This window comes from Plectrocnemia conspersa, unplaced genomic scaffold (genome assembly GCF_051122295.1).
Source record: "Plectrocnemia conspersa isolate PC_06_02 unplaced genomic scaffold, ASM5112229v1 ptg000007l, whole genome shotgun sequence".
NCBI classification, from domain to species: Eukaryota; Metazoa; Arthropoda; class Insecta; order Trichoptera; family Polycentropodidae; genus Plectrocnemia; species Plectrocnemia conspersa.
Window position 1 is genome coordinate 8,568,792 of NW_028277171.1, and position 16,459 is coordinate 8,585,250.

Genomic DNA, 16,459 nt, shown 5'->3' on the forward strand with positions numbered 1-16,459 from the left:
CAATAAGCAAAAAATAATACACAGTAAGAAAGAAAAATAAATCATATAATATTAAATGAAACGATAGTAATTATAACTAAATTGCAATCCAAGCGACCTAAAATTTAATTAAATTTTTAAAGTAATATCTATTACACATTTTGTGTTAAGTTTCTTGTTATTTAAAACTAATTGACAAAATATATGAAAATTTTTGTCATTCTGACATAAGGCAATATATCCAGCTATAGGCTTTTGATTAAGACAAGTTTTAATAATGAAAACTGTACCTTGGTTACATATTACTTGAACCTGATAAAAATATATATACCTGGAGTTCTCCCCTGCAATAAAATCGTCCTAAACGCTTTAATAGAAGTTCTTTCAAAATCATTCTAATAGAAACTAGCAATTGTACAATATTACTGACTGTAAGGAAAATAAAATATATTGATTAATATATCATTAGGCGTTCATTTACATTATTAATCATTTTTATATTTCAAGATTCTTATATACCTTGAATGTCTCTTTTTATTTCGATTTTGTTTTTGATGTTTTCAAGTAGTGAATCCGTGAATTCAATTAAGGTTTCTTTAACAAATTTTCTCTGAAAAAAAATTAATAACTCGCTCGTAAAAAAGCAATTGTTGTAGCCTTAGATTGTTCTATTGGTTTTAAAAACATCTTTTGTTGCGAAATTGTAACTTTTTTTCATTAAATTAACAGGAAACTCAGATTAAAATTTAATATGTAACATTTTTAATTGGCGCTCCAAATTCCCAATCATAAGTTTTGTGACGAAAACGCCACATATAAAACAGAAACGATTCTCCCCAATAATGACGAAAAAAGGCTATTAAAAAGTGAGGGTATTAACCACCTGCACTATTTGTAATAATTTAGAGGTCATTCTAACGACGATTATAGAAAACAAAAAAAAAAAATTTAAAGTAAGTTCACGCAAAGTATTTTACACTACAATGGAAGAGAGAATTCGTTAAAAGGCAATTGCGATAATTATCGGAAATATTGCACATCCGTCCCAAGATATTAAGTACCGCTGAAAACTACTATTTGTTTGGAAAGTACGTACCTTGAACAATACAATACATTATAAAATAAATGACACCTAGTAACAAAGGAAAGAAACGCGATGGGAAGCGCAGAATCGAATCGTCAGACAAATTTTAAGGAGCCGCAGCAGCAGAAAAGAACAGAGACACAAGAGACATTAGCAAATTGTTTAAATAGCATCACGAGAAGACATCTCAACAACTCCCGGCTGCTCCACTACACAGCCGACAATAATACAACTCGACACTCCACGAAGACTCTTTGAATTCCAAGACCTGCCATTTTAACTCTATTGCCTGATAGCTGCATTTAAATTATTCTATATATGTAGTAATTTATATATTTTTAAAACTGTTAAAAACTTTTCCAGCGTCTATTTGGCTAAAAAGTCACACTTCTTCGGCCTCAAAACTGATTGTGAATATGTTGATATATTGGTTCGCGATCGACGCGATATTACCGATAAATATACTATGTATATGGCAAACGGAACTTACCCTTTTTATTTCTTAATTTTCAATGCACGCTGGATATAAATCCTGTGCTTTCAGTTCAACTGACAGCAAGCAAGTTTTCGTTTTTTATTAGCCCACATTGAATAAATTTAAATTATAAACGTTACAAAACTGTTACTCAGATTCACAGATTTCATTACAAGATAAACGCTTGTACATATCACCCGATTGAATCTAAGTCTCGCTGGTTTTAAAGTCTTTGCCGCCTATGCCAGATTATCGGTTAGTGTTCTTTGACAAAAGCTCGACGACGGCTCAAAGCCTCTGTCCCATTTTGCCGCGGAATAAACGTGTTCCGAATAACCAGAGCTTCTCCCGTTGAGCTTCGGCGAAAAACTTTTTATGCGTGAAATTGAAAGGGCCGCTGCTGTGTGTTTATAGGTATGTATTGTATAGATAAAACGCACCATAATATATTCGCATCGCAAAAATTTCATTGCATAAATCTTAGATATTCGAAGAGAAGAAAATCGACGTGGTAGTCAACTTAGGAAAACTCTTTGGATATTTATTGGTGGGGGTGGAAATTTTATATAGACGCTAAAAAATAAATCAAAGTATTTGTGTTACATGAACTTATAACTAAATAAATCATATCCCAAATTTATAGGTAGGAGGCGGGGGTAGGGGTTAACTACTTATTTTACAAAATATTTATTTATGATATATTTTTTTAAAAATTTTAATATGTTTGATATCGGCTCCCTTCTTTAAAGATTTTATATTTACACTGTTCAAAGATATTTCAAGGTCACCAACCCGCCGATTTTCAATCCATTTTGTCTCTAATGTGCTTCTTTGAATATGGTTTCAGAGTAGAGATTGAAAAGAGTAGGTTTTGATACAATTTTGTATTGGAATATTTTCAGTTTGAACTCCTTCAATTACTACTGATAAAAGTCTTACATCTCTGTCATCTATAGACCTTAGACCGTCAATGAGATGAAAATGTTCTATGCGACTTGTTTTGACTATGTTTTCTAAGAATCTATAAAGCAAATGTAAACAGGTTTACGAACTTTGTAACATCTCTGAAGTAGCGTTGCATGCAGAAAAGCTCGTTTCGTGTACCTAGATATTTCTTGAATCCAAAATTGTTTCCTGCTAATAGCTTCTTTGTAAATAATGTAAATTCTTCCTTGTATATTTTTTAACAGAATTTTCAGCGAGTGACTCATTAAACTGATAAGTGTAAGTCACTGCAAATGTTCAAATTGTTCTTTTTTGGTAAGATAATAAATTTTGATCGTAACCAGTCGTTGGATATTTGTTCAGTAAAGTATATTTTATTGCATTTTTATTTCTTCCAATTTTTGTGGCTTAAATATATTTTTAATAAAATGATAAATATTATTATGTTCTGTCTGATATTTCTAATATTTCCTTCGTCATCCATTTTTCCTACTTAAATCATTGTCGTTCTCATATTTTCCCAGTTCGAGTTTATTTCTTCTCCTTCCCTTTCCGGTCATAAAAGTTTTGTTTACAATTTCAATATACATAATTTGTTTCAAAATTTAACTTGTATTTTTTCGTTATTATTTATTTATTTATTTATTTACTTTATTAATTTATTTAGCTTAATAGCTAATCTTTACATCTAACAAATTTAGTAAACATATATAAAAATATATAAAAAATACATAACAGAAATAAAAAATAAAAATATACAATAATAAAGTCTTAATATTATAATTTATTTCTATATGTACGAAGGTGTTTTTTTATTCCATTTATGAAACCCATTATATTTTTGCTGTTTCGGATTTCTCTTGTAAGACTATTATATAAATCAAAACCTCCGTACATAATTCCCCTAGCCGTACTCGTTTTCTTATACTTAATTATCTTTAAATTTTCTTTATTTCTAGTATTATATTTATGTACATCTTTATTTCTTATTAAATACTTATTAAAATATTTTGGTAACATATTATTTTCTAACTTATATATAAATACTAAAACATTCATACTCAATAATTCTTGAACATTCAACCATTCTAATCTAGCAATCATACTTTTACAATTAGTTAATCTATTTTTATTTAAGATTACTCTCATTGCCCTATTTTGTAATTTTTGCAACATTTGTTTATCTAATTTATTTAACATATTTAATAGTGTTGCACAATAATTAAAATGGGGCAATATTATACTATTGTAAATTTTTTATTTTATTTTTTTGTATTTATACTTAATATATTTCCTAATCTAGATAATAAACCTATTTTTCTACTAATTTTTTTTAATATGTAATTACAATGTTCTTTAAAATTTAATTTTGTATCAACAATTACTCCTAAATATTTTATATTATCCACTATTTCTATACTAGAGTTATTTATTACTATTTTGGTACTATTGTCTAACACATTTTTATAATTAATAAACATACATTTAGTTTTATTCTCATTTAATTTAAGTACATTATTCTTTAACCATATTTCTAATATACTTATTTCATTATTTAAATTATTTACAATTTTTTTTAATGTTATCACCTATGCAATACATTAATGTGTCATCCGCAAATAGATGAATTTTACATTTTTTTACGTTATTAACTATATCATTAATATACAAAACAAATAACAATGGTCCTAATTTAGACCCTTGTGGTACTCCATAAGACACTAATTTCTCTTCAGAATATACATTATTTATTTTAACTTTTTGTTTTCTTTTATATAAGTAATTATTAAACCATCTTAAAACTATATCACTTATAGATCAATTGTTATTTTAGTTAATGATTTTTTAATACTTTGAAGCCTCTTTTTTATATTGGCAACACAGAAAAATGCCATATTATTATAAAATCCTGGCCCCAGCTGCAGTGACATCTATTGCTTATAAATTGTATATATAATAATTTATAATTAATAATATAGATTATGTCTGATTGACTGACTCAGTTGGTGCAGATTTACTGTCAGCCTGTCAGGTTACAACCGAAGATTTAATAAAAATAATATACAAGTTAAAATATTATAAGCCTAATTATAATATTAATAGAGTGTAAAAATAATATTTTTATATTAAAAATAAAAGAAACAAGATACTATTAAGGTATTATTTCATTATTACATAAAGTGTATTATATTATAATATTAAAATATTTTTTTATTAAATTTAGCAATTTATCAAATCATTCATGAAATATTTATTATTATACTCCAGACTTCATGCGCGTAATTAGTATTTTCACAACAAAACTTTTGTCTATATTCTACATAATAACTCTTGTTAACTAATTGTAAACTTTTCTTTTGGAGCATGTAACACATTACAAAGTAAATTACAAAATCATGGAGAACCTCTATACATGTTTGACAATTGTGTGTTTTACAAGTTTATGAATAAGCATGTGAATATAATAATCTTCATTTGTAGTACACGTGGGTATTTATCATAGTTCACGTGTGTAAGTAATTTACCCATCCTTATGAATTAATTATACCGTGTTTTCTGATAAGCATAATTAGATAAAAGGTAGGGTAAATGAATAATTAGAAACATACAGACTGTCACATAATTGTAACGACATATTATATGAGCAATTAATATGATTGTGACGTATCATACGTGTACGCGTTTTAATAATGTGTGGATTGAATAATATAATTACAATTTATTCAGTGATATTCACAACTGATTTGTTTGATTCATTGATAATGATATAATTTCTTAGATTTTCCTAATCCTGCAGATACTTTAGTCATGAATAATTCTGAATACAATCAAGCTAAGTCATGTATCGTAACATTATTGTAATTTATTATTAAATGTTATAATAGTTTATAGTAAATAAAATATATCATAAAATCACAAATTTCCTTATTTATTTTTATGCATTGATTGTGCTTACCCCGTTGTAAAGCATTGGTCTAACATTTTTATTGTTATCAAAATATAAATAAATAAAGCAATTTGTAGTGACTAACATATCTCTACAGAAATGAAATAGCAATGTATTTTATTTTAAGTACAATTAACAGTAAACGAGTTGATTTTATTATAATCGATTGTCTGTAAAGTTTATTAATATATTTTAAAATAAAAAAAAAATATTTCAATTTAAGCCTAAATCATAAATTGTTGCTTAATGAGTTAGGAAAAAAAGTATCGTTTATATTCATCAAAACCTTTCAAATGAAACCTTTGTATCTATGTTCTCAATTATTCATAGTTTTCAACTATTCGAATATTAAATAAAAAAAATAGGGTTACCTGTAAAATATTATTTATTTAAAAAATATGTATGATTTTATAATATTTATATTTTATAAAATATGCATGAAATTCTTAAATTTTATAAAATATGCATGAAACATTGCTGTGTGAATTACTGATCAGTAGGGGCGACTAAATTAGGATGATTTATTTATTATTACATACATCATTTCAGTTTTTCTAATGACTAGAAATAAGATAAGCTGCTATTAAATTAATTTTAAAAATTTGATGAAATATTTAAAGTATTAAGAATTTATTGTATGTATATATAATATGTAGGTATATTACAATAGCTAATAATGTTTAAACCGGATTTGATTTGTATCGGGGTTTGTTTTGTGTGGATTTGCATATAAATTAAATAACTAGGAAAAAAATATTGTACTAATTGAAATATAATCTTTGCGTCTTAAAACAGTAAACACAAAAGCGTAACACGAACATTACAAAAACTAATAAGCGTTAAATGATAATAAAGGGTTGCTTTTTCTACAGTTTGATTCTTTCAACAAACGAATTCTGTGAATTTCGGTCGTGTTAGATACCGCCGAAAAACAATCTATTCATAAATCTTTTTTAAAAAATTCTTATAAAGATAGGGGTCATCGGTATAAATATAAGAGCACAGCCAACCATCGATCACTTTTTAAGACACTCTCTCACTGACCGTTTCTGCCACTTTTACTAACATTCACTTCAGAGTTCAAGGCATTCTTGAACTCGCAGCTCTTACAAACTTTGACTTTAAAGAGGCTGACCCAATCTCATACCATAAAAGACGTCCATAATCCAAGGTTAAATCCGCTTTGGAGATAACTAGAGTCCACGATTTTTTTAACATATGTATATGTATCTTGATACAAATATAATTTAAAAAAGACTTTTTATTACTTTCTATTTTATCCACTACTTAAATATATTAAATAAAACAAGCGTATATTTAATATTCCTAATCAATTTCACAGCTTTACGTATTTTATAAATATTCCAAAAAACATAAGTTTTTCAAGAATTGTATTTTATACAACTGTGCGGAAAAAAGAGGACAGATACAATTTTTAGGATTATTTATATTTATGAGAATTTCATTTGGATGTGTCTTCTCTCATATTGTATGAACATCCGCACTCTTTTATTGAACTAGTTGAGATCCTGGCCGGAAAATGTGACACACTATTATTATCATATACACATTTAATAAGGATGTGTCACATGTGAAGCTGTTCTATTGCGTAAGTTAATGTAAAAATAGCATATCAGTAAAATATAAAAATATAATACAAAGATAAGAAAGATAACGACAAACCTATGTATGAATTGAAACTATATAATATTCTGTATTTGTTAAATAAATTAATCACCTTAAATCAGATACGTAAAAAAAAATTATAATTTATTTTAAAAATAAGGAACATATTAATTTTTTTTATTAAAATTGGATAATATTTGCTTTAAAGTTTTTTAATTATTTTTTTTCAAATTCACGGCCAAATAATGTTGTGCAAATTGTAGACAACGAATGTTTGCTTAAAAATATGATAAAACTAATGTAAATATTTGATAATAAATGCATATAAATACAGCAAGTTCGAAATATATCTTATTCTAGAATAAATCACCCAACAAAATGCGTTTTCAAAGATATATTTTTTATGTATTATTTGTTGTCTTTTCAATCTACACTTCTTCATCTTTGGCGAAAAGTAAGTATTTTAAATTAATTATAAATGATGTTTTTACTAATTTTGAATATATTATTTTTTTTAGAATTGATATTTTGTGATTTCAATCATTATGGAACTATAAATGCAAGCAATATCAATACTAATCTTTGTTCTCACCTAATGTTTAGATACATAGATATAAATGAAAATGGATCAGTTTTGATAAGTTCCGAAATTCAAGGTATTTAGTGGCCTTTACTATATATTTAAACATGTATGTATTTATAACATATTATAAATTTCAAATTTCAGAAGCCTTTAAAAAATTTAATGCTCTGAAAGATAATAATACGGGCCTTAAGACATTGCTAAGTGTCGGTGGATGGCTTTCTTCAGCAAACTTTTATAAGGTATATTTACAAATATTATACATGTAAACTATGAACTTTTCTTATATTTAATTTTAAAGATATCACAAAGCAATGAGTTAAGAAAGAGCTTAGCTAAAAATATTGTAGATGTAACTATTCAAAACGGTTTTGACGGCGTTAATTTATATTGGTTCGATGACAATTTAAAATATCACAGTTTCACCGCCGCACAAAAAGATTTTTTTATATTGCTGTTGAAAGAACTGCGCAGTGAAACAGATAAAAATAATTTAATTTTGTCTTCCTATGTATTGGCTATTAAATACAACAGAATTGTATCTTATGACATTCCAAAAGTTGCCAGGTGACTATTGATACAATATTATTAAAAAGAGTTTATTCTAATTTATTTATTTTTCTAGCCTAGTGGATTTTATTATTTTACATATTAATGCTGGTATTGAAAAACATATAACTACGCCAAGATTTAGATTAGTAAATATACATCAAAGTATTATTAAATTAATTTTGATGGGGGCTCCTGTAGAAAAGATAGTGTCAACAATCACTGATTTTCATGTTCAAAAATATATACTTGAAAACAGTTCTAAACATCACTTGGGTGCTTCTACAAATGGAACACATAAGCATATAGGTTACACGATGGTAAAAGATTTTCATGATATATATTTATATTTTGCAAATATTAAATGCAATTTTATATATTTACAGCTGTGCCCTGAAAACTTGACTAATTTTAAAAAAGAATGGGACCAAGAAGAATCTATAACTTATATGTACAATGGGCTTGAGTGGTTATCGTATGAAAACAAGGAATCAATTGAAATTAAGTTGGAATTTATATTGTTAATGAAACTTGCGGGAGTTATGGTCCAGCTTGATAACGACGATTATAGTGATAAATGTAGTAAAGGAACGTTTCCATTAATTAACCACGTGAATAATATTATGCGGAAATTTGATGATACGTATCATTTTTTAAATACTAAAAAAATAATCAACAACGAAATGATGCCGGAATCTAACATTGAATCAAATACGTGTATATCTAGTGGATATATAAGAGATACAAATAACTACTACAAATATTATTATTGCATGAAAACTGCCAACGGAACATACATAGCACATCAATTTGACTGTTCTAACGGATGGTTGATGGATAATAAACTTCTTGTGTGCAATTATATGTATATATACGGTAAACATGATTAGTTATAGTTTAAATGATTTTTTAAAGTTAATGCGAATTAATAATTAATTATGTGATCAACTTTTATATAATAAAAATATGTTAAACAAATATTAGAATTTTAACATTCCGTATAGTTTGTGTTAAAAATAAAAAGTAATTCAGTTCAGCTGGATTAAAAAATTATCAGGCAATATAATAATATTCATAAGCTATAATATTTATGTGTTGGCATAGTAAAATCATGGTTGATATTGACATAATATAAATTTTACAATTTGCCAAAATTTTATCAAATCTTACATACGATTTGCCTCTGTATTATTATATTACTCATACTAATTATCTCGCTCGAATCATATATTGTGTGACTTGTTTTTTACGCAGTTAAGTCACCACATTAAATACATATGAGAAAGTCCCTCATCAACGCCATGAAAAAAGTGCAAAGGCGTAAGCGTGCAGTGGGCACGCTAAAAGCACTTCTCATGCAATCAACCTCGAGCTAGCCCTTAACTAAGGTTCTTAATTCTTCGTAGTTTTCAACTATTCCAATATTTAATAAAAAAATGGACGTTTTTTTTCTCGGGTTTTACTGATTTAATTTATTTACTTGATGAGTGCAAAAAATCAATTAGTTGCCTGTAAGATATTATTTAATTAATAAATAAATATTGGTTAGGAATACTAATTTTAATTAATCGTTTTATACTTTTAAAGTCCTTGAACTTTTTGACTTGCTGTGTGATTTGGCGTCTTAAGAAAAAAGATTATTACATACATTAATTTAGTTTTTTTAAATCAATATAAGTTAGATTAACTGCGATTGTATTAATGAAACATTTTTAATGTATAATTTTATCGAATTCATTGCATATACAATGCTTTAATATTTCGAACAAATTTAATATACATAAAAATCGGATTTGTATCGGCCTTTGCTTTGTGCGGATTTGCATATAAATTAAATTACTAAAAATTAATTAATCGCCATCGAATTATTTACCAGATTAAAATTTAATATTTGCGTCTCAAAAGTACAAAACAAAAACGTAACATGAACATTTTTGTATAATGCTCGTCGCTCGAAAATCTGGCAAACTCTAATGAAAGAACTGCTAGGACAATGCGCTTTTCACACGTACTCCACATAAAGGAAAAATTCTTAGTGAAATTTTAAATGGCATTAAAAACTTGATAAATGAAAAAAAGTACTGGAATTGACAGATTAGATAACACGTTGAATAAATACCTTCCTGGAAATCGCATTTAATACTTACAATGTTTAACACCTGCCTAAAAAAATAAAATACGCGATTTGTAATAGCGTTACGTAATCCAAAACTCGACTTCTTCGAGAATAGTTCTTCAAGATTATCGACAGTAGTTTAAAGATATGCTTAGTGACATACAGCTTTACGTATCATAATTAGGAATTCTGTGTCGAGACAACCTGGTAATTCTAAGATTTTTTGCTGTCTCGAGACCCGGGAATTAAAAAAACCCCGGCACTCGAGACTTTCCGATTCTAATTTTATTGAGTTTACGAAATAGAAGGTAGTTTATTAAAAATAATTTAATATAGATATAATAATTTCGATTACAGTATTTGTAATAAATTTAATTTAAATTAATATCGAATAAAATAGTTTTGATTTGTTTTAATATTTTTTTACCTGTCGTACCTATGTTTGTCCACAAATAATATAAGTTAATTTTTAAACATCAATGTTTCGAAAAGTCTCGAGTCCCAGAAATTGCAAAAACCCGAGACTTCAAAATCCCTAATCACAATGCTCCTAAAAGAAAGGCGCTGGGATACAAAAACAGATAATAACCAAATATCCTTTAATAAAGATTTTTTAAAACTATTTTTAAACTTTTTTATTTCAATAGGAATATTTAGTAATTTAGGTATTTAAAATTCAAGATCCTGATTAAGGAATGCTGCGAACTGAAATTTCATGGACGACGCGAATAATCGTCAAAGTGAAATAACAAAACCAAGCATTTTGGAAGATCTATTGCATATTTAGTTTAGGTGTATAGAGAACCTCCACTTTTTCTTAAAGAGGATTCCGAGATCTTTAGTGCAAGTTTCTCTAGCCAAAATGTTTCTACGGAGATCGCAGGAATAAACTGATTAAATGCATTTAAACAATTTTAAATCATCTGCATACAAACGAAATTTTAAATTACTCCTTATTTATGTTATTAATAAATAACGAGAAGAGCATAGGGCATAGGTTAGATCATTGAAGAACCCACAAAAATGTGAAATATTCTTTCGACAATCAGCCACTATTGCCTAAGGTCTACAATTGCTCAAATAACTCGAGAATATAGACTAAATTAAGTGAGCCACGGAGGTCCAGATTTTTTTTACCAGTAACTTACGAAAAATCTTTTCGAAAACCTTCTTAAAATCTGTATATACGACGTATACTTATTGATAAAAACTTAAAATATATAGAAATTGTCACAGATTTTTAAAGGATTCCGAGAAACCCCATCTAGATCAGACTGACTCTAGAGTTCTTATCTTTGGCTTTTCAGTCCCTTTATTTAAAGCCTTTTACTTTTTATCTTAAGCCAGTCACCACATTAAGACTTCACACACGAATGTCCCAGCCCCAAGCATTGAGTTGACTACATATTTTACAAAATATTTATTTATAATATATTTTTAAAATGTTATTTTTTATCATTTTTAAGCTTAGCGATTATCAACGGCTAAATATTTATTTAATTTATAAATATCGCAGTAAACCAAATTGATAATTTCTTTAGAGACACGAAACATGAATGCAACCTAATATTAGATAATCAAAAAAAGTACGTGTCGATTTCGATTCGATGGAGTTTGCTTTAATGCTTTATCGCAATTTGTAGACATGTACTAAGTCAGTCAATTGGAGTCGTGACATTGATAAGAATCTAGAGCATATACCATCGTTTGCCCTTTTCATGAAAAATACGTCACTGTTTAATATAGCTTTAATATACTATTATATACATTAAAAAAAAGATGACACCGACTTCAAGTCAGACCATAATATAATACACAGACTTAGGAGACAATACGGTACTTAGACATCCATTGTAATAAAATTAAAATCATTAAGCTGTCGATGTCAAACGTCATATGCAGAACCCAATATCTCAGAAGGATTAAGAGCTAAGGCAAGGTGATGCCATAGAATGTATCATATTCAATATTGCCTGAGAGAGCAATTAGAGACTCAATTAGAGTCGAGACAAGCGGTTGCATGATAAATAAATTAATTAAAATACCGATAATATTGACATAGTCATTAAATTTTAATTAATTTAAAACCGTCACTTTATATATTGTATATCTCAGTTCGATTACAGAAAAATATTCTATTTTAAGGAGGAAAAGCAACAGCAACTTATTCACAGGAATGAAAGGTAGTCCCGAAGTCTCGGCAGTGACAGGATTTTTTAAAAGAAATATAAGAGAATAATATAAGATTTTTATAATATAAATAATATAAGATTTTTTAAAATAAGATAATAAATATTTGCATTAGCTGCTTGTGTTATAATAATAATTTATTTATATGCTAAACAAGTTAATCCAGTTCGATAATTTATCAATTTATTTTTTATATCGAAGCGGATTTTCCCATATCATATTTGTGTTTGTGAACAGAAATTCGGATCGAATATTTAATATCCTTTAAGAAATACGGTCTGGATACAAATATTCCAATAATATACGATAAACTCAGTGTATTGAGAGGTCAAAACATACAAAATGTATTCATAGTGTTAGGTATGCAGAATATTTACATATTGCAAATTCATAACCAGATGCCTTGAGCAGAAGAAAAATGTTATTATTTTAATATGAATGAATTTATTTTTGCAGAAGTCCGAATTCTTGATGCGAAACGAAAGTGCATTTGCATGAAGATTGAAAAAGCGCATGGAACGCGTCCCTGGAAAATTAAATGGGAAACGCAAGCAGCGAATCCCGTTTAATTTTTACGGAGACGAAGGAATGAAACTAGTCATAAAGTTCTGTTTAAAAGTTTTAAGAAGGAAATATGTTCTAGAGATTTTATACTACGTTGAAGGCGTCTAAGTCGCACAGTGGACCAAAATATATTTTTTTAATAAAACTTTTAATATCGCACTTAGGCTGAAACAGCAAGCATTGCTACAGCGGATGTTTACGATATTTACTACTAGTTACTATATCACCAATCTTAATATGATACTCATAAAGCGTAAGAATAAATATGTTGTATTTTAAACAAAAATACTAATAAAATATTATTTTAATATTACATATAATATAATAAAATATTAAAATATTTTTTCCTAAATTTCGCTATTTGTAATTCTTGTAATTCTTGTAAGTTCTTGTTAACTGAATGTGAACTTCTCTTTTGGAGCATGTAACACATTACAAAATCACAGAGAACATCTATACATGTTTGACAACCGTGCGCTTTACAAGTTTATGAATAAGCATGTTAATATAATAATGTTTGTATGTAGTACACGTGGGTATGTAGTTCACGGGTGTGAGTAATTTACCCATCCGTATGAATTAATTACACCGTATTTACCGTAGAAATTACTGATAGGCATAATTAGATAGAATGTAGGGAAAGGGTAAATGAATAATTAGACACGTACAGACTGTCACATAATTGAGACGACATATTAGATGACAAATTAATATGATTGAGTCAAATCCGAGTGACGTGTCACACGTGTGCGCGTTACTATAATGTGTGGATAAAATATTATAGTCGGGTTAATTATTATTTATTATTATAACCAGTATATATACACCTGATTTGAAAGATTTACTAATAATAATATAATTTTAATTTCGGTCGATTAGGTTTTCTTAAATTTTCCTAATCTGGCGGATGAATATCACAATAAGTAATTTAAATCAAATGAAAAAACTAGGTCGTGCATTGTGACATATATAAGCTGTAATAATTTATTATAAATAAAATATGTGTCATTGGTTTCAGTTTGTTTATTAGTCACAAACTTTTTTGTAGATGTTAATTGTATTTGCCCATTTGTAACGCTTGTCATGGTACAATAAAAAAATATATTTGCAGTGACCCACATATGTCCATGGCTTATTAAAAATGAACACATTTTCACAATTATATAAATTATAGGTCCACAAACAAAATATATTTGGTTTTTTTAATGTTGAATACTGAATTTATGCTCAATAATTAAATCTTAATATTACATACATATATTACTCGTAATATAATTTCACTATTAATTTTGATTATTTTAGTTTGAAAACGAATTTATTTACACATGTTACTCAATATTTCATTCGATGACTTATATCACTTACACGGTTTATTGATCTACCGTTTGCAAATATACAAATCAAACAATAGTTGTTAAAATAACTCTCATTTGATAATTATTTAATTATTCAGATTTTAACTTAAGATATAGAGAATTATAATATATATTAATTTACATTTCAATTTTAGAATTATTATTTTATTTTTGCAATCTTATACGTTTTGCATATTGTATATATTTTCCACTCCACTTTTTCGAATTTAATTAAGTAAAAAAATATTAGTTTACGTTCTATTTATAGTCAAGTATCAGAAAAATACAAATATAGATATAACGTTAAAAAAAGTAGAGATAAGCCGATAAATTGTCAAAGTTATTAAAAATATGAACATATAATAAGTGAAGTATTATATATTTGCTTTCAATAATAGATAAAAATTATTATGTATGTATATGTACAGCTAGCTGCTAATAAAATGATTTAATATTATAAATATAGCGTCAAAAATTTAAATAATGTCGTTTGGACATAATTAAGATATTGATATATTAGGAATAATTTAATAATGTAAATATGTGCGTAAATAAAATAATACATTTCTATAGAAAGCTTGAGACGTTTTAGTAGGTATTTAATTTTGTAGTTAACTCTGTTAAAAGCAATAGATATTTTTATTTTGATTGCATCAAACAAAATTATTGTATTTTAATTAATGTGTACAATATTTTTAATTATTCTTTAAAATTAATAAAGTTTTGTCCTAAACATGTGCTGAAAAAGCAACGTTTTAGCGACCAGATTAAAATACATTTATAAGGTAGTGAATCAGTGATCTACAATGGTACCACGACTATATGTACATACATATACATATTCATATATGTAAACATTAAGGATTCTGGGTCGAGATAACCCGGGAATTCGTTCCCGGGAATTCAACGATTTTTTTGCTGTCTCGGGTCTCGGGAATTTTTAAAAAATAACCCGATTTAAATTTTATTAAATAAATCCTACATTTATTATTTCACAAACTTACGAGTTTAAAAAATAGAAGGTACGATATTTTCTAAGTTTTATGTCTTCATATCAGGAAGATGTGATTCTTAGGAAATCCGAAGAATTGTTGAGAGCCGTTTAGAAGATTTTGAAATTATTTTTAAAACTGACATTGTGACAGTAACAACTGATAAAGCTAGTGTTATGAAAATATTTGAGTCCTGTCAAAAATCAACTTTGCCTAAATTATGCAATTTATCTAGCCGTTGTAAATGTTTTATACCGAAAAGAGAATGAATGTCAAACACATAAAGATTCCGTTGAAGATGACAACGACGATGAACAATATATTCAAGAAAGTGACTTTGAAAATAATGAAAGTTCAGAAATTTCAAATGAAAAGCTATGTTTAAAACCGGGTTTGAATAAGGCTCTAAATGAGACTCGAAAAATCAACAAATTATTTCGAAAAAGTACAATTTTAAAAAATGATGTAAATAACTAATTTGATGTTGAGCTTAATTTATGTCTCGACATAAAGACATGTTGGAATTCCGTATTACCCACGATCGAAAGATTTTTAAAATCCCTAATTGATCCTGACATCGGCCATATTTGGAATGAATCGAACGTTCACATATTGACAAATATTTATGAAGTACTCGCTCCTATAAAACTGTAAGTTGAAGCTCTAAGTCGCCGAGATGTCACTTTATTAACTACTAAAATTATCGTTAATTACTTAAAAAAATATTTAAAATTAGCACAACCTTAAAATTAACGCAAAAATCTGATTTTCTTGTAAAACCTTATTGAAACAAAAATTAATTTTTTATTTTATCAGTCAATTGTTTTGAAGAAACTCAAAGCGATACTAAATATTTTGTCAATCGTTACATGAAAAATTATAAGAAAATAAATTATAACATCATTTTCCAGAGCTACTGATTAATAACATAGACCACGATTGTTATTTAATATTATTAATTTATTTATATAATATTTAAAAATCGAAATCTTATTCAGTAATTTAATAATTTATTTGTTAATAATTTGCAAATTTTAACGCATTATTCTCGTGT

The 16,459-nt window shown here is 27.0% G+C and overlaps 1 protein-coding gene across 1 annotated transcript; it reads left to right on the forward strand.

The window, feature by feature from the left end:
* The first annotated feature begins 7,433 nt into the window (after nt 1-7,433).
* On the forward strand, nt 7,434-9,160 carry LOC148233858 (chitinase-3-like protein 1). Its single transcript, XM_088188803.1, has 6 exons — nt 7,434-7,510; nt 7,575-7,712; nt 7,784-7,881; nt 7,941-8,206; nt 8,265-8,508; nt 8,575-9,160. Exons 1-6 carry the CDS (start codon nt 7,435-7,437, stop codon nt 9,076-9,078), a joined length of 1,326 nt encoding a protein of 441 aa, XP_088044929.1. The 5' UTR covers nt 7,434; the 3' UTR covers nt 9,079-9,160.
* Nucleotides 9,161-16,459: the final 7,299 nt, after the last annotated feature.